We start from the raw sequence: 27,054 nt of genomic DNA on the forward strand, positions 1-27,054 counted from the left end.
TAAAACCAAAAGCTGTTCTCAGTTAAAAATAAAAGTGCATTCAGTCACTTACTCAAGAATTCATCACAAATCTGACAAAACAATCAGAATATTTCAGTTCCAGCCATTTTAACACACTAGTGTTTTCACGCAAAATCAATTCAATTAATAAAGTGCAACTAGTGTTCCTTAACATTATTTTTTTGCCAAGGCAAAAGACCACGACCAACTTTTGGGTCACAATCCACCAGTTGAGAATCACTGCTCTATAAATATGTAAATAATTGGTATAAAACACAGTTTCTTACCTTGCATCACAGTAAAAACACAAATCTTTTTTTTTTTTCTCTCTAGAACTGTAAATGCATTTAGACGCTAGGGCACAGGTGTCAAACATGCGGCCCGGGGGCCAAAACCGGCCCGCCAAAGGTTCCAATCCAGCCCGTGGGATGAATTTGCAAAGTGCAAGTTAGGGCATCAAACTCAAAAATAATATCATAATAACCTACAAATAATGACAACACCAATTTTTTCTCTTTGATTTAGTGCAAAAAACATTAAATTATGAAAATGTTTACATTAACAAACTATCCTTTAACAATAAAATGTGAATAACCTGAAAAAATATGAACAACCTGAAATGTCTACAGAAAACTCAGTGCAATTTTAATATTCTGCCTGTTACTAAATGTTTTGTGTCTTTGTAGATCTGATCTGTAACGCATATGTAGAAATGATAAGTCGAGGCAGAATATTGATAAGACTGTACTTATATTTCTTAACAAATTAAATGTTTTTCAGGTTATTCACATCCTTTTTGTTTGGATAGTTTGTAAATGTAAATATTGGCAGAATTGAATGTCTTTTTTTTTTGCACTAAAACAATTTGGAGTTGTCATTATTTATTGACTATTGCACTATTATTATACTGGTCTGGCCCACTTCAGATTAAATTGGGCTGAATGTGGCCCCCAGAAGAAAATGAGTTTGACACCCCTGCACTAGGGGGTTAAAACAGTCTGTAATACATATGTAATTTGCCACCTTAGATGCCAGAGTGGCATTAACAGTGTGTACAATGAAAGGAATAACATCATTTATTCAGATTAGCCACAGTAACTGTACAGTAAAGACACTATAAACATGTCTGACAACTGATGGGATTTACACTGGGAACAGGAGGGGGTCCAATCTGCACAGCACAGCAGTCACATCATATTTAACACAACGCATGTGCACAACCTGGCACGCCTCTTAAACAAAGCACCAGTAATCTAAATGAAGGAGGTGTCAGTAGATTATACCATTAACAGCTTCAGAAAACCACGTTAAACAAAAGAGTCCAGCAGTCATTTTAGATCCTGATGAAGGTGTCCCAGGCCTGGTCCTGGTGGTTCACCTCTGTTTAACCTGAACAACAGCTGAAAAACTGACACATTTACAGAGACAACAGATTTACACCTACGAAAACTGAATTTAACCCTGTACAGTCTGAAGCATTAACTCACTGACAGAATATTCCAGGTCTTTGAAAATGGAGCCTTTCGTGGTCTTTCTGATTTTTTTTTTTTCCAAATATCATTTTCCATGTATGAGTTTCAATTTTCTTTCATATTTGATCCATCGGGTCTCAATGCTCAAATATTATTATTTTTGAACAAACAAAAACGTAATAGAACACAAACATGTCTAACAGATGGTTAATTCCTTTTCTAAATGGTCCCAGTTCTTCCTCCTTCCTCATTAATGTCAGTCTTGTAGTGTCACTAAAGGCCTGTGGTGAATGAACTCCTCCCCCTGGTGGATTATCTGTGTATTGCATGTATCTAATTGTATACATCGGGTTTTTGAAGAAAAAAAATATCACACTGATCATGTAGAGGGCTTCAAAACTCATGTATCAAATATGATACGTTTGGAGTTATAGGGATAAGACACTAAAATAAGGGATGGATGGATGGACAGATGGATGGATGGATAGAACAACAGAACAACAGATAGAACGACAGAACGATAGATAGAACGATAGAACGATAGATAGAACGATAGAACGATAGAACGATAGAACGATAGATAGATAGATAGATAGATAGATAGATAGATAGATAGATAGATAGATAGATAGATAGATAGATAGATAGATAGATAGATAGATAGATAGATAGATAGATAGATAGATTGTGTCATCTGTATTAAAATGATCAGCGCTGATAGATCAGTAAAGTTTCGTTGATATCACAGTTTGGCCAAAACTGTGACTTAGGTAATTATACTGTGAGGCGAAGGAAAGGACAGAGTGAGCCGTTTCCTTGGTAACAGAGGAGGTCTGAGCAGATCTGGATGAGTTGTGACTCTTTGTTCTTCAAAAACTACTCTATATTTTCAAAATGAGGGAACTGCTGGAACTTCCTTCTTCTAACACAAACCCCAAATTGATTTCGTAGCTGTCATCGACCCACAGGACAGAAGGTGTGGACGTGTTGGAGTTAGAAACGTAGAAGGTGGAGTACACGGCACCCAACATCTGCTCAGTACGTGGAGGATTAGATTTGAACCGTCAGTTTGAAAACACTGAACCTATGGAACAGACGCAGTTTTTCATTGTGTTTTGACACATGATAGTGTTAACACTGAGCATTTCTGATCCAATTAGGAAATGTCAAATCTGTGCAAAAAAATGAATGTTGAACCTCTGTTGCTTTTTCACACATTACCAGAATAATGTTTGATCTTACAGAGATGGAACTGCAGAAAAAAACATGACTTCAACGCTCAGTTAGTTTAGTTCTTTCAGACTCAGACTAAGCTTTTATTATCATTCAAACCATGTGACATGACTGGACCAAACTCACAACCCCTGGTCTCAGTGTTTGCAACAAATGGAAAAAGAAAAGAAGAATAAATTAAAAAAAGAAGAACTAAAAATAGAATAGAATAGAATAGAATAGAATAGAATAGAACAGAATAGAAAGTACCATAAAATCCTTTAAAACAGAGTAAAAATGGACTTTAAGTACAGTATTGCATAAAGAACAGCAGTGGGAACAGTTTAATCCAGGGGTGTCAAACATGCGTCCCCCCCAAAGGTTCCACTCCGACCCCTGGGATGAATTTACACAGTGTACAACCTCCACAGTCCAGGCTGTGGAACTCATTTTAGTGTCGGTTCCACATCCAGACCAATCTGATCTACAGTCAAATAATAACAGCAGAAGAACCCACACAGAAGAATGACTGCAGATTTACTACTGGGTTTGATGGGAAAAAACTAATATTACATTATGCCTATAATTAATACAAACTTCAAATTTTTTCTTTGTTTTTCACATTAAATTATGAAAATCTTTCCATTTCCAAACTCTCCAGTACCAATAAAATGTGAATAACCTGAACAAATGTGCCCAACCTGAAATGTCTGTATTAAATTCAGTCCAGTTTGAACTCTTTTCTTCCTGTTCTCAGTGTTTAGTGTCTTTGCAGATCTGATCCAGAATGCACATGGACTAATGAGAAGTGGAGGAAGAAGACTGAGAAAATGACACTGATTTTACTGAAGAAATTTCAGTTTTTTCAGGTTATTCACATCTTTTTTTGTTTGGATAGTTTATAAAAGTAAGTATTTTCATAATTAATGAAGGTTTTTTGCACTAAAACAGACAAACATCTGCAGTTGTCATTATTTCTGGGTTCTTCTGTTCTTATTTGACAGGTTGGGTCCACTGCAGATCAGATCAGACTGAATGTGGAACCTGAAAGAACAGGAGTTTGAGAACCCTAGTTTAAGGTGTCGGTGCGATAGTGCATGAACAGCAGAACCATGAAGAACAGTGACAGCAGTTCACTGGGGGTTTTTCAGATCAGGGGGGTCAAACATACGGCCTGTGGGCCAAAACCAACCCACCAAAGGGTCCAATCTGGGACATGGGATGAATTATGAAAGACAAACATTTATGACATCAGCATGAGGCCAACATCGTACACGTATGTTAAGTATTGTAAGCGCACGTGAAGTTTTCTAAACCTAAAATATACATTTATTTTTTAAAAATGCACCTACGAAACTTATTCTGCTCCCACAAACCTGTTTTTTGGGTTCATAAAACTTTTCTGTGCTGTCACAATATCGATACAGTACTTTTTAGTATCGATACAGTATTGTGAAATGAAATATCGCAATATATTGCAGAACATTTTCTTCCAGCTCTACTGATGACAGCCACACCGGTCAGAACAGTGTATGGAACTGAATCCTACCTTCAGCTGTCGGTGCAGCTCCACTCTGAGGCTCGGCCAAACCGTCTGCATCTGCTGACAGGCCTGGATCGGCTACAAGAAAAGTGAAAGGAGAAAGGAAACAATAAGTCAACATGGGCCAGAAATGAAACAGGTCGAAGTCAGTGTTGGCACATGTTCAACTCTACGAAGAGCTGGATGAAGAAATATTAGAATAATGTGATTTCACTGTTCTAAGGCCCTGCTCACACTCAAGACTGGCTCTTATTTCCCTGCTTTATATGCAAATGAAAAAACTCCATTTCTGTTCAAAACAACCAAACAAATTCTTTTTTTGACACTTTTTATTTATAAGCATTTCAATTTTCACAGAACAAGAACAAGAAAGTGAGGTCTGGTGATGACAGTTATAACATAAACATGCATACAACTTCAGCCTTTTTTTTTTTTTTTTTTTTTTAAATTACCGTACTTTCCGGACCATAAGCCGCTACTTTTTTCTCGTTTTGAACCCTGAGGCTTGTACAGCGATGCAGCTCCAGTATAGATTTATTTGGGCTAATGGCCTCCAGGGGGCGCTCTAGCAGGAAGTGCAAAAGTGAGACAGACAGATGGAAGAGGGGATGAAGAGGAGGAGTTTAAATCTGAACTTTGAACAGTCATTTTGCGTGTCATGCACAAACCCTCATCATGAAAAACACGTGAAGAAATGTATATTTTGCAGCTTTTAAGTTAAACGCAATCGATGTGTCTGCAAAGAAGGAAATAGAGCTGCAGCACAGAAGTGCCATTGAGCAACAACAGAGGAGAGACGTAGAAGGAGTGTGACGGAGCCTTTGAGGATGTTCACCTGAAGAACACAGAAGAAGACGACTGCAGTGGTTTAATGAGCAGAAGGAAGAGGAAGACACAGATCAGTGACTGTTCTGGGTTTTTGAACCAACCTGTTCCTGACGTTTGACTGCCGTGATACAGACACTGTTTGGAAAAAAGCAGTGAAGGTATGGAAGTAAATATTTAAATCATCTGTCTGTTTACCATCTGTCTGTGGAAATATCTCATGTCACAGCGTGGACACCTGCGGCTTATATTCCGGTGCAGCTTATAACCCAGAAAGTACAGTCGTACTGTCACAGTTTGTAAAGACTGTCCATTTCCTCCAGTGCCTTTTTCCCAGCTCCTCCTCCTGGAGCCGGAGGATGAAAGTCATGCGTTCCATAAGTAATGTTTTCTATTATTGAAATGATAAGTTCCATGTTGGGTGGTTCCTTCTGTAGCCAACATTTTGTGATGGCTTTCTTAGCTGATGTCAACAAAATCTTTAGAACAGAGGTGTCAAACTCATTTTGGTTCAGTTCCATATTCAGCCCAATTCGATCTGAAGCGGGCCAGACCAGTAAAATAATGACTTAATAACCTATAAACAATGACAAATCCAAGTTTTTCTTTTTGTTTTAGCACAAAAACGCCCCAATTAAATTATGAAAATATTTACACTTTACAAAAAAGATGTGAATAACCTGAAAAAACGGAAATTTCATTTGAAAAATTAGTGCAATTTTTTTACAATATTCTGCCTCGACTTATTATTTCTACATGTACATTTACACACAGTGTTCCATAAACATTTGGTAACAGGCAGAATATTGTTCAAATTTTGGATTCTGGAACTAAAATTTGAACAATTTCTCCAATATTCCATCTGTTATTATGAACACAACTGCAGACCCCAGTGGATCCATAAATGCACCAAACATTTAGGAACAGGCAGAATATTGTTCAAACTGCACATTTCAGGTTGTTCATCTGTGTTTTTATTCATGTATTTATTTGCATTTTATTGTGAAAGAATAGTTTTGTAAATGTAAATATTTTCACAGTGTAATGTGATTTTTTTCACTTCAGTTTTTTCCACATAATTTTTCACAAGGAACATTTGTAGTTGTCATTATTTATGGGTTTATTGTGTTCTTTTGACTGTAGATCACATTGGTCTGTATGTGGAACCTGAACCAAAAGGATTTGGACAACCTGGTCTGTTCAGGTTCATTTTTGCACTTTCATCCCACGGGCCAGATTGGACCCTTTGGTGGGCCAGATTGGACCCTTTGGTGGGCCAGATTGGACCCTTTGGTGGGCCAGATTGGACCCTTTGGTGGGCCAGATTGGACCCTTTGGTGGGCTAGATTGGACCTTTTGGTGGGCCAGATTGGCCCCTGGGCCTCATGTTTGACAGCTGTGCTTTAGGAGGTAAACATCATCTGAATCCAGTTCATCTGGGAAGTGACCAAGATACAGTACTGTAGAAGAGCAGCTGATGGTAAAGCCCAGTGTTTTTGATATTATTTTGGATACCTCCGACCAGAAGGGCTGAATAATTAACACAAGCAGAACATGTGTCCATGATCTGCTGGAGCCTGTCCACACTCTGTCCAACACTGTGCAGAAACAGCACTGAATTTGGACTTTTCTTTAGGTGTTATACAAAAAACAGATAAGGTTTTTCCAACCAAAGACACGCCATGTGTAGGAGTTTGTTGATGAAAAATGTCCTTCCCATGCCTTTGTCCACGTCCTCTGCGATTACAGTGTTCATTTGTCTTTCCCAGTTTTGTTTTATGTAAGTTGTTGAGTCCATCTTGAGTGTAACCAAATGGATTCTTGTGTTCGCCCAATGCTAGTACTACTGAGCCTTTTTGTGGATTAGTACTTCAGTGTTTTTTGTTGACAGTGTAAAGCAGGGCTGTCAAACATGGGGCCCATGGACCAAAACCTGCCCGCCAAAGAAAGGGTCCAATCTGGCCCACGGGGTGAATTTGTGAAATGCAAAAAATACACTGAAAACATGAACAGTCATGGGTGTTAAAATCGTTTTAGTTCAGGGGCAACATTCAGAACAATATGATCTACAGTGGGTCAGACCAGTGACACGAGCATTCCAGTGTCAGGGGCCGACAGCAAGGGAAGACCCCCCAAACACCCCAATCCTCTGCTCTATATAAATCTATCCATGATAATTGTTACGTAACCAGTGGAGTCAGACTGTGTTTTTTTAAGGACGAGACCAACACATACAAGTTTGGAGGCAGTCTTGTTACAGTTTGAGTTCGACGCTTTAATTGATGTATTTTATATTATTTTGTTATATTGATTCTTAAGGGGTGCCAGCCAGGTCTCTCTCCTGGCATTTAAGATGTAAAGTTGGTTCAGTCTTTTGCATACGCTTGTGTTTTTCTTTTTGGTTATTTATTTTTTGTCTGTTCGTTGTACCTCAAACCCACACAAATGATGCCAGTCTAATTAAACAAACACCCTACACAATAAATGACAAGAAGAGAATTCACACATTTAAACCAACTACAGTTCTAAATCATGTATTGAACAATTAATGCAAAAAAACACACAAATTCAAAGACACAGCCCCCCCCCCCCCCCAAGTCCAAACTCAAAAAAATCCACCAACCAAACAAAATCAAACACAAAATTTCCACTTTAGGTTGTGTATCAGTCTTTTAGAAGAAAAATGAAAAACAACAACAACAACAACAACAACAAAAAACAGTTCAGTTCGTTTTAACTAAAAATTTAATTTAATACAGACATTTCAGGTTGTTCATATTTGTTCAGGTTATTCACAATTTATTGTTACAGGATAGTTTGTAAATGTAAATATTTTCATAATTTAATGTTATTTTTTGCACTAAAACAAAGACAACAAGAAAAGACCTCTGCCAGGACAGATCTGCCTCCAGTGCGTCGTGTTTGTTTGTTTGTTTGTTTGTTTGTTTGTTAGCAAGATAACTCAAAAAGTTATGGACGGATTTTCATGATCCGTGCATTTCATGGACAGATTTTCAAGCCCCCCACCCCCGATCACCACCAAAATTTAACCATATCTTCCTTGTGCCAGTATCAACATTTCCTGAAAATTTCATGAAAATCCGTTCATAACTTTTTGAGTTATCTTGCTAACAAACAAACAAACAAACAAACAAACAAACAAACACACACGCACGCACACACAAAGCAAAGCAATCACAATACCTCCTGGTGGAGGTAACTAGAAAAGCACTCGGAGCGCGCAGACCTCTGCCAAGGCAGATCAGTGCTGCCCCCCCGATCACCACCAAAATGTAATCATTTGTTCCTTGTGCCAGTATCAACATTTCCTGAAATTTTCATCCAAATCCGTCCATAACTTTTTCAGTTATCCTGCACACAGACAGACAGGCAGACAGACAGACAGACAGACAGGCAGACAGACAGACAGACAGGCAGATAGACAGACAGACAGACAGGCAGACAGACAGACAGGCAGACAGACAGACAGACAGACAGACAGACAGGCAGACAGGCAGACAGACAGACAGACAGACAGACAGGCAGGCAGACAGACAGACAGACAGGCAGACAGACAGACAGACAGACAGGCAGACAGACAGGCAGACAGACAGACAGGCAGACAGACAGACAGACAGACAGACAGACCAACGCCGGCAAAAACAGAACCTCCTTGGCGGAGGTAAAAATGTGAGGTTGTCATTATTTATTGGCATAGTGTAATATTATTTTCCCATCAAACCCAGTAGTAAATCTGCAGTCATTCTTCTGTGTGGGTTCTTCTGCTGTTACTATTTGACTGTAGATCAGATTGGTCTGGATGTGGAACCCACACTAAAATGAGTTCCACAGCCTGGACTGTGGAATTTTTTGCACTTTGTAAATTCATCCCAGGGGTCGGACTGGAACCTTTGGGGGGACGCATTCGGGCCCCGGGACGCATGTTTGACAGCCCTGCTCTAGCTAGATGGAAATGTGGAAACATATCTCATGCACATTAACTGTAACGACATAATCTTTAAAGGGTCTGTACGGTCCAAAGCAAAGCGCTCGTTGGAGTTTGAACAGCTTCAGTGACAGTCGCAGTAACGCAGGTCTGCTTCATTCACTACAGCTGTAAGGCAAACTGTTCTGATATACACAACTCACATTCTTTCTGTTTTTTATGAGGAATATGTGTAATGGATACTCTGGCTGCTCCGTTTGATTGGGCCTGGCTCTCTCTGGAAGCTAATCAGGACCAGGCGCATGTGAATGGACACAATGTATAGCTCGGTTATTAGCTCGACTCGACTTGGCATCGGCTCCCGTCTTCTCTGTGATATAGACCATGTGCTCCACAGATGTGGGTGGTGGAGGAAATTGGTGGTGCTGAGGACTTGGGTGAACAAAACCGTACAGCATTCCTCTCAGTAGCCACACTTCCCCGTATGAATCGGACTTTAATCCGACCACATGCGGGCCGACCTTCGCTGCAACAAGGATGAATAATTTCAGCCAGTATTTGGACGTCAGAGGCAGACACTGGGATTATTACTGACTCCGCCTCGGTCATGTTCCTGAAATCATCACTACTTTTGTACCTCCAGCCCGGACTTGTCAGGCATAGTTCCCTGAAATATTAGGGCAGTAATTGTGACCAGCCCTCACTTTTAGGCAGCCTTGCAATTTGGCTTCAGCGTTGTTCAATGTGACCCCCCCCCCCCCGCAAGAAAAAAGTGTAAGCGCTGAAACTAAACCATAGTCTTTGTTTGATCTTATCCTTGATCATCCCCCAGCCTACTGCTGCCATCTGTTCCAGATCTACTGTGGAAGTCACCATCTCCAACTGAACACCACTGATCTCAGATAACATTCACACAGCTGAAGCCGAAACATTTTGGGCCTTTTCAAGAATACATGGAAATGTTGCTTCAGTCCAAGAACTTCCACACCTCTGAGCGCATCCATTTCTTTTATCAAAGTTGGAGCGCTTTTTCTCACAGTCTCAAAACAACAATGTTGGGATGGAACCATATGAACATTTCATATCACAGTTACTGTGACCAAAATTATCACAGTTATCATTATTATCACAGTATTGTTGAAATTGTGCTCAAAATGTTCAAAAAGTACTAATACACACACTGAAATAATTTAACCATGTTGTATTTTGAAAAAATAAATAAATAAATTTTAAAAGAAAAGAAAAATAAAGTATTAGACACACTGTCCCTTCTGTTGCAGAAACATTCAAATATTAACCCTTAGTGGTCTGAGCCTATTTTGTCCATTTTTCAGTCCTTTTGATTTGGCCTTTATATACTATATAAACAAATGTTTACTATACCCATGTTTGGGATCTGTTTTTTCAGCACAACTTCATCTATATCATCTGTCTATTATTTTTTTTTTCTTTAACCTATAAAAACATAAAAGGCCAAAAATAAAAAAAATAAATCAAATCAGATTTGAAAAATGTATATACTTTATTGCATAAATAACACACAGATGCTTAATGAACCTTTTCAAAGACTTTAAAAGTGAATATTGGTTCCAAATATTAGGTATATAAAATCAAAATTGTAATAAATTACAACTATCCTCAAATATTTGACATAAAAGCAGATCTTTCATTGGCGTTTTTTCCCTAAAAGTGATAATCACACATGGTTATCATGATAATTAGAATTTAAACAGTAATACTAACCGTCTGCAATTTTACCGTTGTTTATCATCATACTGGTAATCGTTACATCCCTCGTTGGGAGTAATGCATTATAAAAGTAATGCATTACAGTAACAGATTGCTTTTTGCTGTAACGCAGTAGTGTTAGGCATTACTAATCAATTTTCAGAAATATTTTACTCGAAACATGTTCAAGAGCACTTGTGTTACAACACACTTTGCACCCATAATTGAATTGCTCAAATGAAAAAAAAAAAAAACAATTGGAGAGCACAGACCTCCTCCAAGAAAGATCAGCCCCCCCCCCCCACCCCGATCAATGTAACTTTACTGTTCTATCAGCGCTGCTTCATTTTATACAGATGTCACAATTTGACATCTATCTATCTATCTATCTATCTATCTATCTATCTATCTATCTATCTATCTATCTATCTATCTATCTATCTATCTATCTATCTATCTATCTATTTATCCATCCATCCATCCATCCATCCATCCATCCATCCATCCATCCATCCATCCTCAAGCTTTGCCAAAACAATGACACAAATACAACATTAAAAGTCTTCTGAGTTTTATAGCGGAAAGCAAAAATGGAAAACAGTCCTTATCCAATAAACTCATGTATTAGTCATTATTTTCACACCAAAGTAACGGTAAACAGTGCAACTGTGATTAAAAACACTGTGATATGATCTGTTGGCCACATTATCCACCTGTAATTGATTGTAATGGTTTTCAGAGGGAGGCTGATTTCCATTTCAGGGTTTACTGAACGACTTGTTTGGATTGTGGTTTGTTAAATGTAACACTAGCCCTGGTGGACATGGAAGGTATAATGTCAGTCCTACAAGTATAAATGACTCACACATGCATATGTTTATGACATATGTTGTGCAAAAACAAAGTCAAAGTTCTTTTTTTTTTTGGGTGTTTTTTTTGCTGGTCAGTACACTACACTGTAAAAAGGCTTTTGGGGGTCGGTAAATACAAACTGTGGAAATCAGTTCCATTTTAATCAACAGTAATAATTAACCAGTGAAATCTATTAGGACTCGTTAAAGTCTACCTTTTTGTTACCAGAAACAACTGATACTTAAAATAATAGAATAAAATCTACCCCGTAATGTTGTGATGTGAGGAGCAGCTGGGGGGAGTTTCCCAGCATGCATTGGGACAAACTAGTGTGGAGAGTTTTTATGTGTTTAACAGTGTTCTGAGTTGATAAGAAGTGTTGTTGTTGTTGTTGTTTGTTTGTTTGTTTTTTTAATATATTGTGCAGTTATGGTGTGTTTGACTGTTTTGATTAGTTATTTTTTTGTTGAATGAATATTTCTGTTCCGTTGCAGATTCTTGCACCATGAGCTAAGTTGCTCCTTTGTTTCATTCTTCTCTGGCGGGGGGGGGCAGGTAGATTAAAGTCCTCGTCTCTCATTTTTCACATGCTTCTTAGAGTTGGGGTGGAATGATGAATACCTCTTGTGACTCGCAGCTTTTCAAGGAATGAAAAAAGATGAAGAAGTAACGGTTAAATAGTTCTACTGATTAGTTGTTAATAATAACAATTAAATTAAGGGTGGGTGATACTGGGAATTTTGGTATCAATCTGATACCAATACACACACACACACACACACACACTTTAGTATGGATACTATCAATATTTAGACTGATACTAGTGACGGGACGTTTGGTTCTTTGAAGGGAGTCGTTCAATCAGGAGTCATTCACTGAAAAGAGTCGTTCAACAGACTGGCTCTTGTATGCTTTTGGCATTATTTTGAAACACCAATGTTTTCATGACTAAATAGGCTACATGTGATGATTCACATTCCATTTTAAAGGTGTTTAATTGGCACGGCAGTAAATATTATCTTACTGTAAAACAGAATGGTTAGTTCAAATGTGTGGGTTAAATCCATGACATGAGAGGTGACATTAGACAAATGATGGAACTGGAGCAAAAACATCCCAGTACATTATGTGGACTAGTCTGTAGAATAAAAATGAAGAAGAAAATAAAACATTTTCTTAAAACAAGAACAATAAATGTGTGTAAACATACGGAAAAAACTGCACAAAACACAACACTGATTAATCACTACAATTACTGAAATACCTGAACTGTACTGACATTCTCAGAACCAGAACAGTCTGTTCCACCAGGACAGTCAGTGCTGAGTTTTCAGATGGTGGCGCAAATTATTCGTTGACCCAGACTGAAAGATATATGTTTTTTTGCAAATATTGCAAGTGTCATGCCCATCTTTTCTGCCTGAAAAGTTCATCCAAATCCTCCTCCTTTTTCTTCGGCTCATTCCTCACAGGTGCTCACTCTCTCACTCTCAAACTTTTCTCCAGTTTCAACCAGTCTTCCAGCTCCTCCTCCTCCAGTCTTCCAGCTCCGCCTCCTCCAGTCTTCCAGCTCCGCCTCCTCCAGTCTTCTAGCTCCTCCTCCTCCAGTCTTCCAGCTCCTCCTCCTCCAGTCTTCCAGCTCCGCCTCCTCCAGTCTTCCAGCTCCTCCTCCTCCAGTCTTCTAGCTCCTCCTCCTCCAGTCTTCCAGCTCCGCCTCTTCCAGTCTTCTAGCTCCTCCTCCTCCAGTCTTCCAGCTCCGCCTCCTCCAGTCTTCCAGCTCCTCCTCCTCCAGTCTTCCAGCTCCGCCTCCTCCAGTCTTCCAGCTCCGCCTCCTCCAGTCTTCCAGCTCCTCCTCCTCCAGCTCCGCCTCCTCCAGTCTTCCAGCTCCGCCTCCTCCAGTCTTCCAGCTCCTCCTCCTCCAGCTCCTCCTCCTCCAGTCTTCCAGCTCCTCCTCCTCCAGTCTTCCAGCTCCTCCTCCTCCAGTCTTCCAGCTCCGCCTCCTCCAGTCTTCTAGCTCCTCCTCCTCCAGTCTTCCAGCTCCGCCTCCTCCAGTCTTCCAGCTCCTCCTCCTCCAGTCTTCCAGCTCCGCCTCCTCCAGTCTTCCAGCTCCGCCTCCTCCAGTCTTCCAGCTCCTCCTCCTCCAGCTCCGCCTCCTCCAGTCTTCCAGCTCCGCCTCCTCCAGTCTTCCAGCTCCTCCTCCTCCAGCTCCTCCTCCTCCAGTCTTCCAGCTCCGCCTCCTCCAGTCTTCCAGCTCCGCCTCCTCCAGTCTTCCAGCTCCTCCTCCTCCAGTCTTCCAGCTCCGCCTCCTCCAGTCTTCCAGCTCTGCCTCCTCCAGTCTTCCAGCTCCGCCTCCTCCAGTCTTCCAGCTCCTCCTCCTCCAGCTCCTCCTCCTCCAGTCTTCCAGCTCCGCCTCCTCCAGTCTTCCAGCTCCTCCTCCTCCAGTCTTCCAGCTCCGCCTCCTCCAGTCTTCCAGCTCCGCCTCCTCCAGTCTTCCAGCTCCTCCTCCTCCAGTCTTCCAGCTCCGCCTCCTCCAGTCTTCCAGCTCCGCCTCCTCCAGTCTTCCAGCTCCGCCTCCTCCAGTATGCTCACCTCATGCTTCAAACTGTTGTTTTTTTGCTAACTTCTTGCCATGAGACATGCTCAGTGCACAAAGCACTCTGTTTTTCTGCTGGAACATTCTCCTCCTGCCCAGTGCCTCCCCAGTGACGCTAAACTGACAGGCAATCGGACACTTTCTCCTTAAAAAAAAAATGAACGGCTCTTTACAAAGACTCGGTTCCCATCATTCATTTCAAAGAGCCATTCAAAAGATTCGATTCGTTCGTGAACGTCACATCACTAATTGATCCTCCCTGCCCTAAATTAAGTAGATGAACATATTCCTATTAACAACTGACAGTTAAAATTACTCACTATTTAGGAGTAATTTGTTGTGTAACACTGGTCTACAATTTTTAGAAATGATTTGCTTCAGACATGAAATGTGCTAAATGTTACGTATTTTAATAAGATTAATTGGAAAATAAATGACAAAAGTGCCGGTTTGCTGATGTTTTCAAGGTATATGATTAAGTGTTATTTCACATATATATTGGTTTATGTACATTTCTATAATAGTTTTATAAATCTTCCACTAAATAGAACCTGTAAAGTGAATGTATTCTAATGTGCAGACAGTGTTTTGAAGTAGATCTTGTAGCTCTGAGACAAATATTCCTTTTGAGTCAAACCCATTCTCTCGTTAATTCTTGAATTTCACATTTTGACCCCAGGCTGTATCTTGGAAAGTTCAGCCAACCAGCATTTTTGACTGGATTTTTCTTTATCAGTGACTCTCATGTGGTAAAATTTCATTACTTTTATTCTGGAAGCATTTTCCTTGTAGACCTGTGTAATCTATTGGGATCTGAAAGGTGGATTTGACCTCATTTCTTTTAGTGTTTTATAGCTGTTCAGTTTAATCACATTTTTTTCCAAATATGGGGTCAAATCTACTCAACCAAAATGAGTGAAAATTGTTACCTCACTTTTATTAAGTAGATTCTAAAGTTTGTTTTTACAGTGTACTGTTTGTAAGCACAAGCAAAGACTTCATTTGAGGTTCCTGAAGGACGGCTGCATGCGTCACATCAAGCGGTGGCTGTGATTGATTACAACTATCCACAGCCTTGGAAAATGAGGGACTGAGGGCTACAAGATGCGTTTCCCTCCAGAGCTGAATATGACTGCTGGCTTCTGCATTCCAACAGCCTGCTGCCTGGGCCATGAAAGGGCCCTTTGAGAGCCCAGAGGCCAGGCCACGGCTCCGTCGACTGGGGTTTGGACTGAGGGCCTTCTGGCACACCTCAACACTTTCCTTGGCTGGCCTGTTTAAACTGTGCATGTGTGCGTATCTCCCTCTCCTCTCGCCCCTCAGACCTCCAGCTTTTGTCTCCCCATCCTCCACTCGACTGCATTTTTTCTTCTTGCCGGAGGCCCACAGCTGCTCTCTGCCCTCACTTCCAGCCTTTCCTGGAGTTTCTGTCCAGGGTCGATTTAACTGTACGCGCAGAGCAGATTAGAGTTACACAAACATTTCTTTAATCTACGGCTTCTTTAGAGGCGGAAATGAAGCCGCTGCCTGAGTTCAACCTCAATGGATGGAAGCGAAGAACCACAGAGTGTCAAAGGAGGAAAACATGACTGAAAACTCAACCGCTGCTGTTCTCCGCTCCAAGAATGCGAGTGGTTAATGGAGTGTTTTAAATCTGCAAGCAGCCATAATGTTTGTCTTAAATCAACATATCTGTATGGAGCATGTGGTTAGGCTGCATGGTTTATGACGCACGTCCTCCCCAGATATTGAAATAATTGCCGAAGCTGCGCAGTCTGTGCTGATTAAAATATTAAAGTCCAGGTACGAGGATGCTGAGGTTGAGCATGTTTGTGGGCGGGGCTTCATTTGTGTTGTTATTGTGGATATATATCTATTTATTTATTTATTTATTTATTTATTTGGGGTTTGTTTTGTTGTCTTTTTTGTTTGTTCGTCTCAAGTTGATTTTGTGATTGTGGTTTTGGTTTGTTTGTACTCATGAAGAGTAAATGTCTTGGTTTTGTGGAGTGAAAAAGTTTAAATAAAATCATATAAAACTAGAAAAGCACTCTGAGTACATAGGAACATAGGTACTAGGGAACATAGGTACTGGGGAACATAGGTACCAAGGAACATAGGTACTGGGGAACATTGGTACCAAGGAACATTGGTACTGGGGAACATCGGCACTGTGGAACATAGGTACCAAGGAACATAGGTACTGGGGAACATAGGTACCAAGGAACATAGGTACTGGGGAACATCGGCACTGTGGAACATAGGTACCAAGGAACATAGGTACTGGGGAACATCGGCACTGTGGAACATAGGTACTGGGGAACATTGGTACCAAGGAACATAGGTACTGGGGAACATCGGCACTGTGGAACATAGGTACCAAGGAACATGGGTACTGGGGAACATCGGCACTGGGGAACATAGGTACCAAGGAACATAGGTACTGGGGAACATAGGTACCAAGGAACATAGGTACTGGGGAACATCGGCACTGTGGAACATAGGTACTGGGGAACATAGGTACTGGGGAACATAGGTAGTGGAGAACATAGGTACTGGGGAACATAGGTACTGGGGAACATAGGTAGTGGAGAACATAGATACTGGGGAACATCAGCACTGGGGAACATAGGTACTGGGGAACATGGGTACTGGAGAACATAGCTACTGGAGAACATAGGTACTGGGGAACATCAGCACTGGGGAACATAGGTACTAGGGAACATAGGTATTGGTGAACATAGGTAATGGAGAACATAGGCACTGGGGAACATCGGTACTGGGGAACATAGGTAGTGGAGAACATAGGTAGTGGAGAACCTAGGTAGTGGAGAACCTAGGTAGTGGAGAACATATATACGCTCCTGTGGAAACAAAGGCAGAAGCTCAAACCACGGCGCTGAAGGGGGGCTTAAAGGTTCATTGAAGGGAAGAGGCCGGTTCCAGACCGTTAACTTTGTGCAGTGGAAAGAACGGTAAAGTGTGGATGAACGGCTCCGACTGGAACTGTACATTAAAGTCACAATAAATTCCTCTGGCGTTTTTACAGAGTCCCGGTAATGATCGGGTCTCTGTTCTAGCACTTTTTGTTGAATGTAACCCAATCTCCATTCATGTGGAAGTCCTTCCAGGTTCTATCTGTTAATCTGCCACCTGACCTGCTGCAGGTTACCGGCTGTGTACGTTCTAATGGCTCCGGTGTGGATGGAGGGCCACGCATTATCTGTGCGGTCTAAATAAGTCAAGTCCTGGTCAACCTCTCTCTTCCAGATATCCGATTCAGACCACACTGTGTGCTTTCTCTGTCTCTGTCACCCCGGTCAGCCTCTCAGTTTTCTGCTTTGGGATTTACGCCGGCCCTCCTCGGTTACACAGATAAGTGCTTCCTTAAAAGAAAGCTTCGGGATCAGGCATCAGCGCATAGAGATCCTCCAAATTCACCGCATTTCATACAGTTCTGTACAGGGTTATTCGAAAAGAATGAACCGATTTTATGATGCGTTGCTTCAGTTCTCAAGCATCGTCATGGAATGTGTGGCGTCAAAAACCAGCATTTTAATCAAAGTATTCATTTTATATTCAGAAGTATTCATTTGCATGCCATAAGTTCAATTTCAGTACAATGTGACGGTTGTAACAGAGTGGTTGACTTTTTTCCTGGGAGACCCAGAAAAAGAACGAAAATGTGCAGTCATTGAAGGAACTAATGAATTTATGCAAAGTTACAAAATGGGGCGGGCAGAATGAACATGTGAGCTCATGGAAAGTTCCGGAAAACGTGGTGTGCAAAAGAAGTACACGTGAGTAGAAATTTTTGAACATTCTGGGAAGTACCTTACATTTTCCGGGAAAAAGTTACATATTTATATACAGGGTGGGGAAGCAAAATGTACAATATTTTGAGGCAGGGATTGAAAGACAGTGTATGACCAATTAGTTTATTGAAAGTCATGAGAATGTATTTGCCACAAGAAAATGTCCATAATAGAAAATGTTTTTATTCTATGTGTCCTCCTTCTTTCTCAATAACTGCCTTCACACGCTTCCTGAAACTTGCGCAAGTGTTCCTCAAATATTTGGATGACAACTTCTCCCATTCTTCTTTAATAGTATCTTCCAGACTTTCTGGTAATAGTTTTGCTCATAGTCATTCTCTTCTTTCCATTAGAAACAGTCTTTATGGACACTCCAACTATTTTGGAAATCTCCTTTGGTGTGACGAGTGCATTCAGCAAATCACACACTCTTTGACGTTTGCTTTCCTGATTACTCATATGGGCAAAAGTTTCTGAAAAGGTATGGATAATAGTGTGAGGTATGATTATGACATCAGTATATGTTTGGTTTCAAAACAATTGACGTAGTGTCTGCTGAGAAAAAACAACTAAATGTTCATTGTACATTTTGCTTCCCCACCCTGTATGTTTGACCAATCCTGACCGACACCAAAGAAACCTCACCCTATCGGGGACAAGCTGAGAGGGGGGGTTTCCGACGTGACTAGATTAATGTTCAAAGTATGATAAAAATGGGTGTGGTTTGTAGCTAAACCCAACCTACTTTTGACGATATAAAAGTGGTCTCCCAGAGCGAAAAAGTCAGTTTGTGCAGATGTCAACTCAGTGTTTATTTTGTGGATGAATAAACACTTAATGCAGCTCGAATTCTGCTCGATCTCTGAGTTCGTCTTTGGCTCTGTGTGACTGTTACTCAACAAAGTTCCACTACATAGATGGAGTACAGACATGAATACAACTGGAGAGGAGCGTCAAAGGGACCAGAGATTTCTCCCACTTATGGTCATAAATTTTACACCACAAATGAGTGGGTGACCATTTGAAACAGGAGTTTTCTAATGCCGCGTTTCCACTACGTGGTACCGGCTCGACTCGACTCGGCCTTTTTGCGTTTCCATTACGAAAACCTGGAATCTGGTACCCGGTACTCATTTTTTGGTATCATCTCCACCAAGGTTCCAGGACTGGGGACCAGATACTAAAAGGTGACTCTGTGTAAACACTGCAGACCACTGATTGGTCAGAGTCGTCTGTGCAAACCACTGTCACACAAAAAACAGATGCAGAAGTTGACAGTAAATACAGCGGTAGGTGAATCCACATGATGACAGCCCACAAAACTACACCATGAAGGCAGGAGGTTCAGTTTTCGTCATTTCGTTAGTTTTGGTTAACGATAATAACCTTGGGAGTCTGTAGGATTAGGGCTGTAAGAAGATATCAGTTCTGCAATATATCGCAATATTTAACCCTTTCATGCATAAGTCACTCCAGTGGACAGTTCTTCTCCAGCTGTTCTCTTGTATATTCATGGGTTTAGTTGTTTTAGTTCCATATCAGCCAACACAGTGGACACTTACGCACCATCTCATATCCTGACATTCAGACCATTACTGTAACTTTGCTGTTCTTGATAAACCTGATCTGCACTAACATGTCTGAGTGTAAATCAATTGTTATTTGTAAGACAAGAAGGGTTTATTTGCACATTATCTCGATGAAGTGAGGAATTAATAGCAATTAGAATATGTTAAAATGTGAGAAGACATCAGATTAGCAGCATTAAACCTGTTTTTATTTCATTGTTTTCATATCCTTCTCTGATATTGGGTTTTAAACACAGGTTTCTTTACTTCAAAAATTAAATGCATGGATATTTTTGTAACTCCACAGGAAAAAAAAACTGGATTGCATTGTTTTTTTCATGCCTAAGGAGGAATAAAAACACTGAAGGAAAAAATCTTGACTAAGGTTCTCACAATTAATACATGAAAGGGTTAATTTCACAATACTGTATCGATATTAAAAAGTACTGTATCTATATTTTTAGGTATTTATTCAAATGCAGGTATTGTGCAGGTTCATTTTTGTTTTATATTTCATGTATTATTATTTAACAGTTATTTATTAAATAATGGTTATTTGAATCATCCTAAAAGCACTTTTTTCTGTCTGAGAGGCAGATGTTCGTTCCTTTGTTGGATTGAACTCAAATCCTGTTCTGATGTTAGTTGTGAACTAACAGAATCTGAACATTTGAACAGGATCTGAAACTGGAATGTCTGTAAAACAGAATTTCAGTTTGAAGTTTTTACACAGGAACATTTTGTGATAGAACATTAGATCCTGTTGGGATCAAATAAAAATGTGTTCATATGTTTGTGCATATTTCTGCTGTAATTCAATTCTCCCAGGATTTTTTTTGAAGAAACAAAAAAAGCTAAAAAAAAAATTGCCTTTTTAACAGTATTGTGATACATCGTGATATATTGTATTGTGATCCCAGTATTGTGATTTTTATCGTATCGTCAGATGTTTGCCAATACACACCCATATGTAGGATGCACCGCCTCAGATGATTTGTCGGATTATTTCCCATCAGGCTTTGAGGAGGCTGTCTCTGGTTTCTCTCTGAACTGTGGGCGTGTTGTGTTGAGTCCGTCGTTTGTACTCCACCCTGGACGGACAGCTGTTTTCTGATGGAACTGCTGTCTTACACATGACCCAAGTCTTTTTTTTTTTTTTCTTTTACCTCAACGCATGAGTTGAAATGTTTAATTACAAGCAGTGACGATTTGGCAGCCGGAGACAGACGAGAACCCACTTGGCCTCTGACTAACTCGTCTTGTCATGTACTAGTGTGGAATAGTAAAAACCAACTCCTTCCTGTTCTTGTTTGAGTTCAGATCTCCTCCGATGGATGTGAAGGAAACTAACGGTGGCCTGTTAATGCTCATGTGTGATGAAGAGTTTTTTGGATCATGTTTTAGACTCAGTTGTTTATAATAAATGTAGATTTTTCAAAGATGCTAATGATTTTCTTTTCATATGACAATACAAATGTTAATAATAACATCAGAATGACTTTATTGGCAGATTCTAAGTTACATTATTATTGAGTAACAAACAGACATATTATGTATGTTACACCTTTACTAAAATGTATTAAAATTTAATTATAGTACAAGTTTAATTAAGATTAAAACATGCTTTTTTTAAAATCAATTTATTGACAGTTAACTCATTTTTTGCAGCTAGTGTGAACAATGTCTTATTAAGTTTAATGCTTTATTATGCACATATTAAGAGTTAATTTAAATAACTTGTGTTATTGTGTTATTGTCTGTTTGCCTGTACTACTGTCTTGTTTTTATCCTGGTGTATGTAGGACATTTTATTTATTTTATTTTATTTCTAAGCTTTTAATAACATTTTATTCTAAACTGTAAAGCACTTTGTGATTGTATCTGTGAAAAGTGCTTTGTAAATAAAATGTACTTACTTAATGAATTATTGATATTAAACTATTTATTTATTAATGCTACTTGTGTTTTTGCAGCAAGTAGCTTGAGGTAACAACAGGTAAGTGAGGCATGAGACCATTTCATTCATGCAACGAACAAAACATTTGACATTTATGATCAAAGAGCACTGGAATACCATGAAATGATGGATCACATTAGTAAAAACAGTCACGGAACGTTTGTAAACCTCTAGTTTTTCTTCTTTGCTCACATTGCTTCTTTATCAAATTAGCATTGTCAGATTTTCTGCTCATCAACATGTCCAAAATTCACACAAAATACTGGCGTAGATGATCAGTATGAGGCCAATACATGATGAATGAAAATAAGTATGATTGTTTTTTGCACATTAACCCTTTAACCACTGAGACAACAGACCTTGTTCAGTGGTTTTACTTTTCTGTGTGTTTTAGGGTCAAAACAGGATGGAATAACAGGAAAAGACAAAGAGAGGAACTGAAGTTTGACAGGTTTTTACTAAATCAGACTAGAATGAACATGAATAAGAGATTTAGGATGTTGAACATCAACTGTGAACTGGAACACACCGAACAACAACAAGGATTTGAATTTTGGTCCAGTAGTTTTTGTTTGGAACTCTGTTGTTTTTTGTTTTTTTTACCCCACCCCCGAAGGGAAGGCACATAGGAAATTTGCCGGAGTAAAATTTACTCAAATTGGAGAAAATTTTACTCTACTCAGATAACACTTGGTCCCTCTCTAAAAAGAGTAAAAGTTCCTCGTTGGGTCGAGCTCTCCAAACTCAATATAGAGCTAAATTTATTCAGTATGGAGCTACATTTATTCCTTTTGAGGAAAATATTTTTGACTGGAAAAAATGCTTTCCTGTGCAAGGTGTTGTTTTTGGTTTGGTTTGTTTGTTTGTTTAACACTTTAGCAGCAAAACTATTGGTTGAATTCATACCATATTCGGTTTGTAGATTGCCAGTGACGCAGAATAGATGTCATTACATCCATTCATTCATTAAGTTCAAATTTGTAATTTTTTTTTTTAATCCTTTTTTTCCTCCCATTTACTTATAATGGCCGAAATTTCACGTCTATAAAAAACATCAATCTTGTTTCAATTCACAAACTTGACACATTTATATAGGCAATTGAGATGCTGACATCAGCACACGCACAGACATGATGACATCAGCTGGATCCATGTCAAAATAAGATACAATATATGTGAGGGACGGGGTTTGTTGTGCCTAGAACCACTTGTTCTAAATCAGTCCAGCTGCTTTTTAACACCTGGTTGAACTCCAAAAAGCAGTTACATGGTCAAAACTTACAAAAATAGGAAAATTACTGCAACACTGCGAACAACAGTAAAACAAAACAAAAACGACAAGGAAAATGGTGTGTGTTAAAAAAAAAAAAAAGCCCATGTGAGTCGGTCTCACTTCCTGGTCTGTGTTTTACCCCCCATTACACAGGTAGTGGGGCTGCACTGAGCATGCTCAGATGTCTATGGAAAGTGGAAGGTCTATTCTATCGGCACGTTTTGAAATTTTTTTTATTGAGTAAGTTGTTGAATTTTTATGAATATGGGTCAAAACACAGTCATGTCCCGTCAGACAGTGAACTTTGATTGATTGCCATTCCAAAATTTATTTCAATTTAAGTAAAAACTCCTTGTTTGGATAATCCCTTATGGTCCAACTAAAGCAAAAATGAATTTAAACGTACAAATGTGGGTCATTTAGCAACACTAGTCTGTCAAATTATCTCTAAATTGTCCCATCAGACAGACTTCGAATATCGTGCTTTGACCCATATTTAAATAAATCATACATTTAAAACGCTCCCCACAGACACGCTGGGGGTTAAAGGGTTGAAGACCAGGGCTGTGTATTGGCAAACATCTGGCAATATGATACAAACCACAATACTAGGATCACAATACAATATATCATGATATATCATGATACTGTTAAAAAAGGCAATTTTTGGGCTTTTTTTTTATTTCTTTAAAAAAAATAATCCTGGGAGAATTGAATTACAGCAGAAATATGAGCAAACATTTTTAAGACATTTTTATTTGATCCCAACAGGATCTAATGTTATATCACAAACTTTCCTCTGTAAAAACTTCAAACTTAAATTCTGTTTTACAGACATTCCAGTTTCAGATCCTGTTCAAATGTTCATATTCTATTAGTTCACAACTAACATCAGAACAGGATTTGAGTTCAATCCAAACAAAAGAACTACCATCTGCCTCTCAGACAGAAAAAAGTGCTTTTAGGATGATTCAAATAATGATTATTGAACCTCCTCAGATCCAGCTGTGGGTTTTCTGTCCACATTTGTGGACAAGAGTTTCACAACTTTATACAAAAATTTAAAAAAAGAAAAGAAAAAGAAAAGAAAGCTGTCCACCACAAAGGACATTCCATAAAAAATTTAAAAACTGCATCTGAAAAGCCTGTTGCATCATGATGTTTCCAATATAGGCACTGATTTAATTAAAAAAAAAAAAAAAAAGGTCCTTTGCTGACATTTCCTGGGTCTTAGGAAGTTAATAAAACAGCATTAAACAATGATACATAAAATATAAACAAAAAAGAAAAACTAAAATGAACGTCCGCCATTTGAATAAATACCTAAAAATACTGATACAGTACTTTTTAATATTGATACAGTATTGTGAAATTAAATATTGTCATATACTGCAGAACCCCTATTTCCTAACAGCCCTACTACAGAGCGTTTCTTCACACAGATCCTTACATTTCTTCTGACCTTCCTCTGAACAGACAGATCAAACCAAACCAAACCACCATGACGATCCTCTGAAACTGTGCCTCCTCCTCAGATAGACTTTACAGCTGGAGCAGAACTGTTATGACATCAGATAAGTTCAGCATGTGGGCGGAGCATACCTCTGCGGCTCTGTTACCGGTCGGAACAGGAGCGGCAGACGTGCACCAGCAGAATAAAGCAGCAGCCGTGAACTACCCCACCATAAACTAAATGACAGGCTAATTTTGCGGAGAAGCCATTTACACACCACCACAAGCAACTGGTCTGGTCCAACTGAGCGACCAGGGAAACGCACTGAGATGGAGCCAAATCAGACAAGGAAAAAATGAGAGCGGAAATCCTAAATTATTAGTCTACCCCAGCCGGTGAGGAGCACGACGGAAAGTCTGAATGTGACGTGTTGGAATGTGGGATTAGTTTTTCTACAAATCACGTCACTCGTCCTCTCCGACACGTACCTTGTCTACATTGTGAGAAAGGGGGCCACGGCTCAGGACTGTTGTTAACCCCCCCCACCATAATAAAACCCAAGGGTCAGTCAATGGACCTGATGGAAACGACCCAAAGTGCCCTGAAGCTACAGACCATGGAGTCAGTCAGCGTCAGGGCCTGAGTGGAATGTTCAGTGTCTGCACCGTGGATCCGACAGAAAAAGAAACTCAGTTCACCTCTGAGGATCAATATAATACTACTGCTAATTACTGATAATAGGTTTTTACTTTGCATCGATTTTTGTTATTGTGTACGATGGCGTACTAGGGCCACATAAGAAAATACAAACACTTGTCACTACAAGAATAAATTTGTTACATTTCGAGAATAAAGTCATTATTTAACGAGAATAGTCGTAGTTTTTAAAAAACTCATTATTTAATGAGAATGAAGTCGTTATATTTCGAGAATAAAGTCATTATTTAATGAGAATAAAATCATAGTTAAAAAAAAACTAATTATTTAACGACAATAAAGTCATTGTTTAACGAGAATAAAGTTGTACTTAAAAAAAAAAACTCATTATTTAATAAGAATGAAGTCATTACATATAATTGCCTTGTTAACAGTATCGTGATATATCGTATTGTGATATATCGTATCGTGATATATTGTATCGTGATCCTAGTATTGTGATTTGTATCGTATCACCAGATTCTTGCAGATACACAGCCCTTGTTACAAAACACAAAGGAGCTGCATGAACTGATTTCAGACCAGCGGACAGATACGCAGCAGTCTCCTCCACATGCTCTGTTTACTGAAGCGCTGTTACTCCAGAGCTGCGTACACATCCAACAGACACTGAGAACCATCCTTCATCTGCTTAAACGTGTTTACCACAGCCTGCCTGTGTGAAAACAGCTGTCTGCTGTTGAAGAGCTCCAATAGACCCCAGCAAAACAGTCCAAGTGTTGCAAAATGTAAACAATGAACGGAAAGAGGCTGAAGCTCCGCGCAGCTGCAAAGTGAGTGTTAATTCTGTGTGATTTCTGAAAAGTGGGTGTCCTGGCCATTTAACAGCCTCTTCAAACACAAACACTTGGAAAATGGTCTGAGGTACTGAAGGGGTTTTGGCTAAATCCTTGTTCAGGAACCGCAGGTTATCTGGGCTTGACAGGAGTGGTGCAGTAAAAACGTGCTCACAGTTGTAATTATTAGCAAGGCCCAACAGGCACGGGACAGCGCTTCTGCTTCACTGCCTCCATTTGAGCCTCAGTTCCAGAACAAAACATCATCAGCTCACCTACATTCATGTTCTGTCTAAATTTGTGCTCCTGCAGCTTTAATAGTGACTACACAACTACACATCTGGTAAAAATGATACGGCATTCCCCAAGGCTCTGTTCATGGGCCTCTACTATTCAACATCTGATTGACTGATTGAAGTGTTTATTTCAAATATGAATGTTATATATGTATGTATATATATATATATATATATATATATATATATATATATATATATATATATATATATATATATATATATATATAAACCTCCCAGTACTTTAATCAAATGTGCAATAACTTCGGATTTTTCATTACAGTTTAGTTTTATTTAGTTTGGACTTTTTTTTTTTCTCTAATTCAGTTCGTTTTAATTCGTTTTTAGAGCAGGTTTGTTAAGTTTTTATTAGTTTTCATTTTTTTTTCTAAAGGCTTAGTTTTAGTTTTAGTATTAATTTTAGTTTAGCCGTCTCTTTTCTCTTCTTCTCTGTCGTCGTATTCAAATCAATCCCAGACAGGACTCTGCTGCTTTAGTCTCCATGTTTCCAGGTAGAGTGGGGACCAGAAGACGACTGGAAACCACAAGTGAACACAAGTGACAGACCCTTAAATATCACATGGTGCTGCTAGCTAAAATCACTAGAGCAAAATAAATTGATTTTATACCATACCAACTTTATTTATAACGCACTTTAAGAACTTTACAGCTGGCCAAAGTGCCGTGCAGCAAACATTAAACAATGGATTAAATCAGTAAATAATACTAGTGTCAGATTTATATCAATCTGACAGTGACAAAGACGAAAACGAAGGGAATTTTATCCATAATTTCGATGCATTTTAGTTAGTTTTGTAAACACATAATACAGTTTCAGTTATCGTTTTTTCTTTTAATTATAGTTTTTATTAATTTCAGGGAATGAAAATGTTTTCACAATTCTAGTTTTCATCATTTTGTTAGTTTTCGTTAACGATAATAACCTGGTTTGAGAGCCCTGTTTTAAACCATCCTACCTGTGGAGCTTGAATGTGGCGTTCAACAGTCAGGCTGCGTTGCCTTCAGTT

At 39.3% G+C, this 27,054-nt stretch overlaps 1 protein-coding gene across 1 annotated transcript in view; it reads right to left on the reverse strand.

Moving 5' to 3' along the window:
• ror2 (receptor tyrosine kinase-like orphan receptor 2) overlaps positions 1–27,054 on the reverse strand; it is a 150,011-nt gene that overhangs the window by 76,509 nt on the left and 46,448 nt on the right. The window contains exon 2 of the mRNA XM_030149929.1: positions 4,234–4,305. Coding sequence (XP_030005789.1) covers positions 4,234–4,305 — 72 coding nt within the window. The remainder of the gene's footprint in view (positions 1–4,233; positions 4,306–27,054) is intronic.

This window comes from Sphaeramia orbicularis, chromosome 12 (genome assembly GCF_902148855.1).
Source record: "Sphaeramia orbicularis chromosome 12, fSphaOr1.1, whole genome shotgun sequence".
NCBI lineage: Eukaryota > Metazoa > Chordata > Actinopteri > Kurtiformes > Apogonidae > Sphaeramia > Sphaeramia orbicularis.